This window comes from Protopterus annectens, chromosome 16.part0, assembly GCF_019279795.1.
Source record: "Protopterus annectens isolate FY-2018-M chromosome 16.part0, PAN1.0, whole genome shotgun sequence".
In the NCBI taxonomy this organism is placed as follows: domain Eukaryota; kingdom Metazoa; phylum Chordata; order Ceratodontiformes; family Protopteridae; genus Protopterus; species Protopterus annectens.
This window is the reverse complement of record NC_056750.1, coordinates 281,371,014-281,382,529: the sequence shown is the minus strand read 5'-3', so window position 1 is coordinate 281,382,529 and position 11,516 is coordinate 281,371,014. Positions and strand designations below refer to the sequence as shown.

At 45.5% G+C, this 11,516-nt stretch overlaps 1 protein-coding gene across 2 annotated transcripts in view; it reads left to right on the top strand.

The window, feature by feature from the left end:
- Positions 1-11,516, top strand: part of LOC122790765 (Y+L amino acid transporter 2-like) — a 1,821,102-nt gene that overhangs the window by 1,472,695 nt on the left and 336,891 nt on the right. For both annotated transcript variants that reach the window (XM_044058377.1, XM_044058375.1), the window contains exon 7: positions 677-780. In XM_044058377.1, the coding sequence (XP_043914312.1) occupies positions 677-780 (104 nt within the window). The remainder of the gene's footprint in view (positions 1-676; positions 781-11,516) is intronic.

The window sequence follows — 11,516 nt, the reverse complement described above, 5'->3', positions numbered from 1 at the left end:
ATTGAGTATGGTTTATAGCATGTATGGTGCAGTATTTTATTTTAGGATAAAGTTTTTTTGGGAGGGTTGCAGTTATTTTATTGTTTTCTTTGAGATTATTTTAGATTAACAAACCCAAAGTACATTAGCACCAGTTGCAAATGCTTTGATAATCTGTAGAGCATCAGTGATACCTGGTGTAGCAAATGCCGATAAACATATCTTTCTCTGGCTATAACACCATTAATGTTCTTCAGAATCTGGTAAAAGTCTTAGAATCTGATGTAGTTTAAAACGTCAGGATTTCCATAATTTATAATCAGAATTATACTTTTTGAGTCTAATATTTAACTAGGCTAAATATACGAGGCTTGCGTCAGTGTTTAAAACATGAGTCTGAGATCCAGAATTTAAATCAGGAATGGATTAGCAATTTCTTGAAAACCTACACAGGCAACCTTGACTGAAACTGGGATTGAGAACAATCTTATTATTTGCCAAGAAGACTAAAATGCAAAGTACGATTTGACCATAGGGAGAATGCAAACCACAGAAGATACAATAGTGAGGAATAAGATATTGAAAATATCTTTATTGAATAGATTCACTGTCACATTAATGTTGAAAATATGAAAAACTGTTTTTGTAAAATATGAAAACAGAATTGCTTTACTTTTCCATTTGTTTCTATTTGTAGACTTTTGCTGACCAAGTTTTTGGAGTCTTTAACTGGACTATCCCCCTTGCAGTGGCCCTATCTTGTTTTGGAGGGCTGAATGCATCTATTGTTGCAGCTTCAAGGTAAGATGTCTAATAGTACACTTCCCTATAGAATTTTTCAGTATACGGGAACTTTTTCTGCACTATGCTTCAAACAAATATATTTCACTTTTTTATTGTAGATTACGTAATAAAGAGAAGGCAACTTTACTTTGTAACAAAAGTTAGAAAACATTTTTAAATACTGCAATTTTCAAGCTATGAAAAGGCACAGATTAATGGTTTGGGAATTTGATTAAATAAAGTCAGTGTATTCATCTTTGGCCAGTTTAGCCAGCATACTAGGATGGAGAGGTACTGGTGACTGCAGTACTCTTACACTTTGGATACTATGTCATATGTTTTTTTATCAAACAGTGGATTCCCAGAATGGAGGTGATTCTAAACAGAAGTCAGTAGGGAAGGGTGGGTCACCAGTAATGATTCACACTATTCTAACATGGGGTTATTCCTTATTAGAAGATTTGCAGTGAGCTGTATGTATCCTTGAAGATAGCAGTGGAACCTGTAATAATGTATTCAGTTTTGGGTAGAAAAAGAGTGTATAGAGACCTGAGGATAGCTGACATTTGTTCAGAACTATACTGGTTTCTCTTCAGTCCTCCTAACATAAATCTTCAGAATCCTTTGCCTATGCATCTTTTGCTTAGTTTATATTTGCTCCGGTATCTTAAGCCTGAGTATAGTTTCCTCTAATTCCCTGTAGTGTTAGTCTACAGAGGAGTTCCTACTGATAGGGAAAAAGACTATAATGGAACGATGCACTTCAAAGTGTGTTTTGTTTTTTGGCCAAGTCAGTACAGTTTGAGTGGAAATTATAAGTAAAGGGGTGTGGGAGGCACAGGACCCCTGCACCCCAGCAAAAATAAATTTTCTTGGTGCTTTCTGGTAGTTTATGTTTCATATATTCTAGGTAAGAGAAGGTACAGATTCAGGTGAATACTTTGGTGCATTACATGAACAGTTTATTCTGAAGAAAATCATATAGGAAGCGGGTACAGCAGATGGGTTTTATGTAGAAAAGTCAGTATCTTGCAAGTGTGTCACAGAAGTTCAGATGAAAGTGTGATTTGAGTTACTTGATGAAGATTAAAGAGGTGATCTGAAGTTGTCTTCACTTATTCTTCAACCTGTGGGATACGGATCTGGGATGGATCCGACTTAGCCGCATTTCCCCAGCATCTGATCTGAACTCCATGCTCCTCTCCTACCCATAATGCCCCTGTCTGCTTCCTCCCTTCAGATCTCATTTGCCACACTCTTGTAATCATTGTGATCCATTGCTCTAAGCCATTTTGAGTAAGTGTCTTTAAATTTCTGCTTTAGATCTTCTTTCTATCTAAAAATTATCTTTTCCTATCACCACCTCTTCTGCATTTCGCGTCAGTTTAAAAAACAACTCTTCTTGCTGTTCTGTCCCTAGGAGTGTGTGTGAGAGTGTGAGAGTGTGTGTGTATGAGAGTGTGTGTTTTTTCTCCAGTTTGGGCCTCACTCTTGTGATCATGTCAGGTACTCCCAAACATGGCTTTTACAAATGCATGGAGTGTGGCCAGAAGCTTTCCCCAGCTGATGGCCACACTCTGTGCATTGTTTGTCTAGAGGTTGCCCATCTTGATTCCTCCTCTGCACGGGGTTCAACCCCCATACATTGATCGACAGGAGAAATAAACTTATTCTGAAAGGCATTCTCTCTCCACCTACCATGGGGGCCCGGGCTACCCCATCTTCTTCTACCCTGGCTACTTTTTCTGTCTCTGCCCTAGCCTCTGGGACTCAACCTCCCACCAAGACGTCTCGTAATGGGGATAAACACAAACATAGAGACAGGCTGAGGAAGTAGTTCCCCCCGACTGCTCTTCTTCAGCAGAACCACCAGTCAAGCTCGACTCCGAGTATTGGGTCTCCCTGACTACGTTCCCCTCATTTCTCTCCGGAGCCAGAGGTGCCTTAGAGCCATTCTCCAGTGTCGGTGTCACCTCACCGCCTCTTTAGGCCATTGCCAGTGGTCTCTTCCTCCAGATCCACCTACAGCCTTTCTGAAGCTAAGGTGGACTGGATGATGCAGAGATTCATCCGCACCCAGATACAGATGGGAGTCTTGCCTGGCCCCTCTCCCTCCGGAGTGGGGGGCATGCAGACTGCCTTCATCCCAGTTACTCCTTCTCTGATCCGACCCCTGTTTTCGGAGTCCTCAAATCCAAGGAACCTCGGCATTGAGGGGTCGGTGCCAGCAGTACCTGGTACCTCAACACCAGCCATTACCTTGAGCAGGTTGGATCCGATGAGCTTGGATCATTCCAGCTCTCGGCACCGTAGCCTCAGAGTCGGATTTGAGGGGATGGTTATGCCTCTTAGTTTTTTTGGAGCAGAGCCTTCCAATTGGAGTCTCAACGCCTGGAGGTTTGGCTGTGGCTCCCCCGTTGATCCAGAGAACTATGGACCCGTCTGTAGCTCCCAACTCAGGCGGTTCGTTCTCCTTCTGCCTTCGACATGGTGGAGAGGGTTCTCTCGATCCCATCAAGACCCTTGACAGTCTCATCCTCAGAAGCCGTCCTGGCTCCCTCTGTTTCTGATCTGGATTTTGTCATCCTGCTACCTCAGGGACAGCCTGCTGCCTCTCCACCCCAGGGAGCTCCAACACGGGAGCAGCTGGATGTTTTTGAGTCCTCAACCCAGAGACCCCCCCTGAGGAAGTTCCTCATAAACGTACTTGTAAAAGAAGGCACTTAGACTCCCTGCCAGTGTCTTTCATGGAGGACACCAACTTGGGGGAATGGGAGGGTTCTTCCTGATCACCCCCAAAGGATGTCTCATTTGGCGACGTCATGGAGATCCTGCAACAGCGCACGTGGTGGTCTGTCCAAAAACCCAGCCCTGACTAGTCGGTGTTCCTGAAGGCATGTGGTGCAGGACCCTCTACTTCCTGGGTGTCCCCTCCCACAGCTCCTCTGGTGGATCTTGTGACATCTCGGGTGTGGAAGGAGCCCGACACGGTGGAGCCTATCCCCAAGCACCCCAATCAGATCCTCAGTGCCCCCACAGACAAACCATACTGGTCAAAGGGATCCCCTGTCGATGCCATGGTGGTGGCGGTGGCCACCAAGAAGATTCTCACACATGACAGCTCTACAATCCACCCACCGGTCTGAGAGTCTAGGACTTTGGGCCATTTTGGGAAGCGGGCCTATGCTTCAGCCACATTCTCTGTGTGTGTGCTGAACTGTATGGCACACCTGAGATATACCTCCCTGGACTACATGAAAAGAGATATGGAGGAGCTCTCGGATTATGTAGCCCAGGTGGGTATGACCCTAGCCCTGAGCAGCATCCTACAATCACCCAGAATTATACCACAGTATAAACAGAAAATGATTGATTTCAACAATTGGCTAAGTTTCTGGTGTCATTCTAAGGGGATCCAGTACCTGTCTGCCTGAGATAACATGATTGACAGACCTTGATGCTTTGCCAGAGATGGCCTGCATCTGTCACCCCTGGGCTTCCAGATACTGGCCAAACTCTTGCCACCCCTATAGTGCCTTTTTTAGGCGGTGTTCCAAAGACCAAATTACCACCGTAACAGCTACAAACAAATGCAATCTGAGGGACATGTTGCTCAATGCTAGAAGTCTAAATCTCAAAATGCACTCACTCAAGGCACTCATTAAAATGGAGAACATCAACATTTGTGCTGTAATAGAGACCTGGTTCAAGGCAGCCGAAAGCACCCCTGCACTACCAGGCTATAACTCTTTCCACACCTTTTGGCCCCAGAACTTAGACCGAAGCTCCAAATGCGGTGATGTCTCCATATTCATAAAGGATGTGCACACCTCCAGACTGGTAGCCCAACATAACGCATCAGAGATACTTCAGGTGCAGCTAACATTGGGTAAGACAGCGATTCAGGTCATAGCCTGCTATAGGATGTCCTTCAAGGATGCATCTGCAGTCCTTACAAATGGGTTGTCCTGTCGTCAGGCAGCCCTTCGGTCGGCCGGATTCCAAAGTCTGGGTCTGGCCTCGGCTGGTGTCGCACTTCACCCAACGTCATAGCTGCAGTTATTCGGGTATAAAGGCATCAGCCGACGCCATTTTCCTCAGTCTTTCTTGCCGCGTGGCGCCCGAAGCAGAAGCTGTTCGCAAGTGCCGGTCGGTCAGAACCAGAGATTACTACTACCGAATACTTCTACTACTACCGAAGACTTCTAAAAAGCTAAGTACCCCGTTGGGGACACTTTCTTGCCTCAGCCGATGTCAGAAAAAGTGAATAACTGTTTAAATTGTGGGAAACAAATACCTCATAAAGATTTCCACTCTTACTGCTTACCTTGCTTAGGCCCAGACCACGACCTAGCAGCTTGTCTAGCCTGTGCTTCTTTCAACCGACGAACGCTTAGACGTCGGTCTGAATTTGCTGAAGAGTTTTTCGGCTCCGCTTTTGCTTACATTATGCCGTCGGATACTCCGACTACGCAAATTTCTAAAAAACGCAAGGAAAAGGACCGACACTCGCGGTCCGCGGTTTCGGCCGAAACCGCGGTTAAGCCAACCGCGAGTGTCTCGGTTTCGGCTGAAACCGAGTCCACGGTTCTTCCTTCGGCCGTAAGCTTGCCACTTACCGAGGCCTCATCCAGCTTGGCTGAATCTGCTACTGAAATCCCACCTGCTCCTGCAGGTTCACAGGATTTATCAGATACTATCCCTTTGGATATTTCTACCCCTGCACGTGGAGCTGCTAGACCTCCTGCATCCATGTCGATTAAGGCCTTTGCCAGGGCTAAAGCAGCAAAAACTACCAAAACTGTGCCTGCTAAGACCCCCTCTCACAGGCCCAGTTCTAGTTCTCAAATGCTTAGTCTAGCAGAGGATCTCATTTCTTTGATCCGGGGATCTCAAACACATCCAGACAGGGCCTCTCACCCACCTCCAGAGAAGAGGACTAGAGTAGAGCCCCCTGAGCCAGTTTCTTCAGATGGCTCCTCTGATGAATCAGATAATTCAGACCCTCCAGAGGCACCTTTTTCTCCTTATGAGGACTCTGATGCAGAAGAGTCCATTCCCTCTGCCTCTCCGCCTGAGGAATTTTCTTTTGGGGAAACCTTGCATGCTATGAGGGAACAATTTCAATGGCAGGGCCAGGATTTTTCAGACTCTAGGAAAAGGCTTAGAACCTTTTTGCATTTGCCACAGCATAGGCCTTTAGCCATTCCTCCAGTACTTACTGTTGTGGATGATGCTTTTAATTATGCTTGTACTGCTCCTGATTCTCTTCCTCCGGCCCCTGCTAAGCCCGATAGGTACTACAGGGTTCCAGACACACATTATCATTTGTATAAGGCCCCTTTTGCAGATCCCGAAACTATCTCCCAGGGACCCAAGGCTGTAGCAGCTACCTCTACCAAAAAAACCCTCCCCTCTGAAAGGGAATCTAGGGCCTTAGAGAGATGGGGTAAAAAAGTTTACACTTCTGCTACTCTTTCAGCTAGGGCCTTGAACTGTCAATTCCACATGATCCAGTATCAAGAATTTATGTTAGACCAGTTAACTAAAAAGCTGTCCTCGGATGAACCATTAGACAAAAAATCTGTTCAGGAAATGGTACATAACATTCAGCAGGTCAGTAACCATTCCTTAAAATGCGGCTATGATGCACTGGAGGCTTCCTTTAGATCAGCCATGACTGGCACAGTGATCAGAAGACATGCATGGCTAAAAGAGCAGGCCTTACCAGATCATGTTAAATCAAAGCTACTGGATGCTCCCATGGACAAGATCAATTTGTTTGGCTCTCTTGCACAACAGGTGCTGAAGAAGATGGAAGAGAAGGCAAAATCTGTCCAGACAGTCAAAGATTTCTTACAGGTCCAACCTCCAAGGTTTAGCAGGAATTGGCCCTCCAAGAATTGGTCCTTTCCAGACACCTCCAAAGCTCAGAGAGGCAGGAATAGGCGCTCAAGAGGCAGGGGTCAATCCAGAGGTGCCTACAGGGGCGTCAGTGGCACGCTAACATCCAGCGACGTACAGCCACAGATACAGCCACCACCACGACTACAGGACAATCACAGTGACTTGGCTCTAGCACCGCCTACCAGGGAACAACTAGAAGCACCCTTAGGCGGAAAACTAGCCTTATTTTCAGTAAACTGGCATTACATCACAGGAGACAAGTGGATTTTGCAGACAATAGACCAAGGTTACAGGTTTCACTTCCATACTCTACCAAGGAAGAGAGGAATGCCAAACCTACCGCCAAATCAAAAGGCAGAAGCTCTAAAGCAAATAACTCACTTACTAAGAATGAGAGCTGTAGAAAAGGTACCATCTATGGAGCAAGGACAAGGATTTTACTCCAGGCTCTTCCTGGTACCAAGAAAAGAAAACCAATGGAGACCTATTCTCGACCTGTCCGCTTTAAACACATACCTCATTGTCCCAAAATTCAAAATGCTGACCCTACAGCAGCTTCTTCCCATGTTGGGCAAGGAGTCTTGGCTGGTAACTCTAGATCTCAAGGAGGCATACCTGCACGTCCCCATACGACCAAATTGCAGAAGATACCTCAGATTTCTTGCAGGATCAGAGCATTATCAATTCTCAGCATTGCCTTTTGGCTTATCTACTGTGCCCAGAGTGTTCATGAAATGCCTGGCATCAGTAATTGCTCATTGCAGGCTTCAGGGAATTCAAATCTACCCTTACCTGGACGACTGCCTGTTACAAGCGGACAACAAAAACAAACTAGCAGAAGACTTAAAAAGGGTCATTTATCTACTGCAAGCCCTGGGATACACAGTCAATATAAAAAAGTCAAGGCTGATACCATCCCAAAGGATAACCTTTTTGGGTGCAGAGCTGGACACATCACAACAAATGGCATTTCTAACAGTAGAAAAACAGGAGCAACTCCCTCTCTACTTCTTGGCATTAACAAAACAGAACCAGCTAACAGCAAGAAAAGTCCTGCAAGCCTTGGGTTTCATGGCATCCTGCATAATTTTGGTTCCACATGCCAGACTGCATATGAGAAAGTTACAGTGGTACCTAAGGAATTTATGGTCTCAGCACAAGCACAGCCTAGAAACCCAAATTCCAATAATCCCATGCCTGAAGCAAGAATTCAAATGGTGGTCTCAGGCCTGTCAATCAAACAAAGGACTGCCCTTCCACAGCACTCAACCAAGCCAGACCATCACAACGGACGCCTCAGACCTCGGTTGGGGGGCTCACATGCTGGACAAGTGCATACAAGGCTTATGGACTCAAGACCAGCTGCACCTACACATAAATCAAAAGGAAATGCTGGCAGTAAAACTGGCAATTCAGACATTCAGACCATTTCTTCGACAAGGTCAACTGTTGATAAGGACAGACAACACCACAGTTATGTGGTACATCAACAAACAGGGAGGCACACATTTGTACCCTCTATGCCGGATGGCAATGGAACTCTGGAATGTGGCCCTGAGCCTCAACATTCAGTTACAAGCAATTTTTGTGCCAGGAAAAGAAAACATACTAGCAGACATACTAAGCAGAACTACCACGGATGCCCACGAATGGATGCTGCATCCGGACATATTCAAAACCATTACAAGAAAATGGGGACTACCAGAAATAGACTTATTTGCATCCCCACGCAATCACCAACTGAAGAAATTCTGCACAAGGACGTACCACCCACTTGCTTGGAAAGTGGACTCCCTATCTTTCAGTTGGAAAAACCTGACAGCATATGCATTCCCACCACTTCCTTTGATGCACAAGGTACTTTTGAAGATCAAAGAAGACCGTCCAAGGATCATCCTGATAGCTCCAGACTGGCCAAGGCAACATTGGTACCCATTACTGAGGAGCATGTCTCGGGAACAAATATGGCCTCTTCCACTGGTTCCCTTACTGGTAACACAGAACAACTACAACACCCTGCATCCAAACCTGAAAACACTGCAGCTGACTGCCTGGAACATTGCATAACACCAAATAACCCAAGTTTATCCCAAAGGGTTAAAGACATTATCTTGGAGGCTCGCAGACCCTCAACAAGAAAAAATTATTCAGCAAAATGGAAAAGATATCACATTTGGAGTACTGCAAAAGGAGAAAATGTGTCACTGGTAAACATAGCCAACATCCTGGAATACTTGGCAGAGCTCTTCCACAACGGCCTGTCCTATTCTTCCATTAAGATTCATGCATCAGCTATTTCAGCAGAATACAACTTGGATCCTCAAGTCTTCTCACATCCACTGCTCAGGCAGTTTCTGAGAGGAATTAAAAATGTAAAACCACCTAGGAAGCCACCATTGCCAGCATGGGACTTGAATTTTGTGCTAGAAAAGTTGACACTCCCTCCTTTCGAACCAGCAGCAACAGCAGAATTACAATACTTATCATGGAAAACTGCTTTCCTGCTTGCAATCACTTCAGCAAGAAGGGTATCTGAGCTACAGGCATTAATGGCAGTACAGCCCTTCCTGATCTTCCATCAAGATAGAATGTCCATGAGAACAAATCCTACTTTTATGCCAAAGGTGGTCTCCAGGGTATCTTTAAACCAAGCTATCCACCTACCTACATTCTTCCCCAACCCACAGAACAGGGGAGAAAGACTGTTGCATACCTTGGATGTACATAGACAATTACGTTACTACCTGGACAGGACTAAGGGCAATAGAAAAACTGACCAGCTACTGGTAGCATATGCAACAGGAATGGAAGGAAAAGCAATTTCAAAACAGACAATCTCTAAGTGGATAGGAAATTGCATTAGATTTTGTTACGCCTACCATGGGAAGAAAACTCCAGAAAACATCAGGCCTCACTCTACAAGGGCTACAGCCACTACCACAGCTTTTCTACGAGGAGTGGCTACCAAAGACATTTTAGAGGCTGCTACTTGGAGCTCCGTGCATACATTTGCCAACCATTATAATTTACCTTTATACTCCAGATCCCGAGCAGGTTTTGCCACTGCTGTTTTGCAAGGGATCTTAACTACACCATAATCTTATTTCTCCTCCTCCCCCAGTTTGGCTATGGTATTCTACCCATTTGTAAGGACTGCAGATGCATCCTTGAAGGACATAGTACAGTTTTGTACCTACCATAAATGTAGATGTCCGATAGGCATGCATCTGCAGTCAGGATTACCCACCCTCCTTCCCCTCTGTGGTACTCCTAGGGTATTTGCCCATCTTGTAGCTAGCTGGGGGAATCTATTATGGTGTATTTGTTTGTATATATGTACATACATGCTTATTTTTTGTTTGCTCTCTACTATTTGGAACCATTTGCATTTATCCAAATTTAGCCTTCCTAGAGGGCACCTGGCATCTGGGGCAAGAAACACTGAGGAAAATGGCGCCCGTTGATGCCTTTATACCCAAATAACTGCAGCTATGACGTCGGGTGAAGTGCGACACCAGCCGAGGCCAGACCCAGACTTTGGAATCCGGCCGACCGAAGGGCTGCCTGACGACAGGACAACCCATTTGTAAGGACTGCAGATGCATGCCTATCGGACATCTACATTTATGGTAGGTAGAAAACTGTACTTTCTCAACCATGTCCCAAGACTTGCACTCTACGTTCCTAAGCATCCTGGAGAATATTAGGGTCCAACCTAACACTATCATAAGGTGACTTCAACTACCCCTCCATTAACTGGGTAAACTACTCATGTACCAATACACTTGCCCAATGTTTCCTGGAGTTCATTAATTCCAATGCCCTGGACCAGCTCGTTCTTACCCCTACTAGAGGTAGCAACATCCTTGACCTAGTCATTACTAACATGGGCGACCGTTGCTATACACTAGTAGTCAGCTCCTCCCTGGTTAGATCTGACCACAAACTAATCACCTTGGAAATCCACCCCACCCCCAGCAAAGGTAACCACCATGAAAAACTTCTTCAAAGCTAACTTTGGGATCCTAAAAACAGAGGTGGCTAACTTCACGGCACCCATGCAAATGGAGAATAGTTGCATGACTGCAGAATCATACACCAATGCACCATACGAATACGTACACAAATGCATGGATCTTGCCATACCCAATAGAACCAAGACATTCTCCTCCAGAAAAAGCAAGCCAATCTGGTGGTCCCCTGCCATAAACAAACTCTACAACAGAAGGAGGAAACTGATGCAGAATAGAGTAAGGTGAAGTCCCAAGACTGGAAAAACTCCCTTATCTACCTCAACAAAAAGTTGAGATCCCTCATCAAATCCTCTAAAGCTAGGTATGAAAACAGAATTGCAGCAGATAGTAAAGACAACCACAAGGCCTTCTATAGTTATGTAAAGAATCTCCACGGCAATACCCAGATTTGCTTTGCGCTACTGCACAATGGTACCTCCTACACCGAGCCAACAGATATTGCCAGTGTACTGGCCGACAGATTCACTGCCAACTTTACTCCCCTCTCCCCCCCAAAGGACCAATCACAATGCCAGTAGATTTCCAGGCACCCAGTATTACGGCTGCACAGGTTAAAACAGCACTGTTCATGGCTAAGAATACAGCTTCTATGGGACCTGACAATATCTCTGGTTGTGTTCTACATTAACTACAGAGTGAACTGGCACCTCACCTGTGTGGCTCTGTTCAATCATAGCCTCACCTCAGGGTTTGTCCCTGCCGAATGGCACACTGCTACAGTTATCCCTCTCCACAAAGGAGGAGCGACTACAGACCCTGGTAGCTATTGCCCCATTAGCCTGACAAGTCTGATATGCAAAGCTATGGAATGCA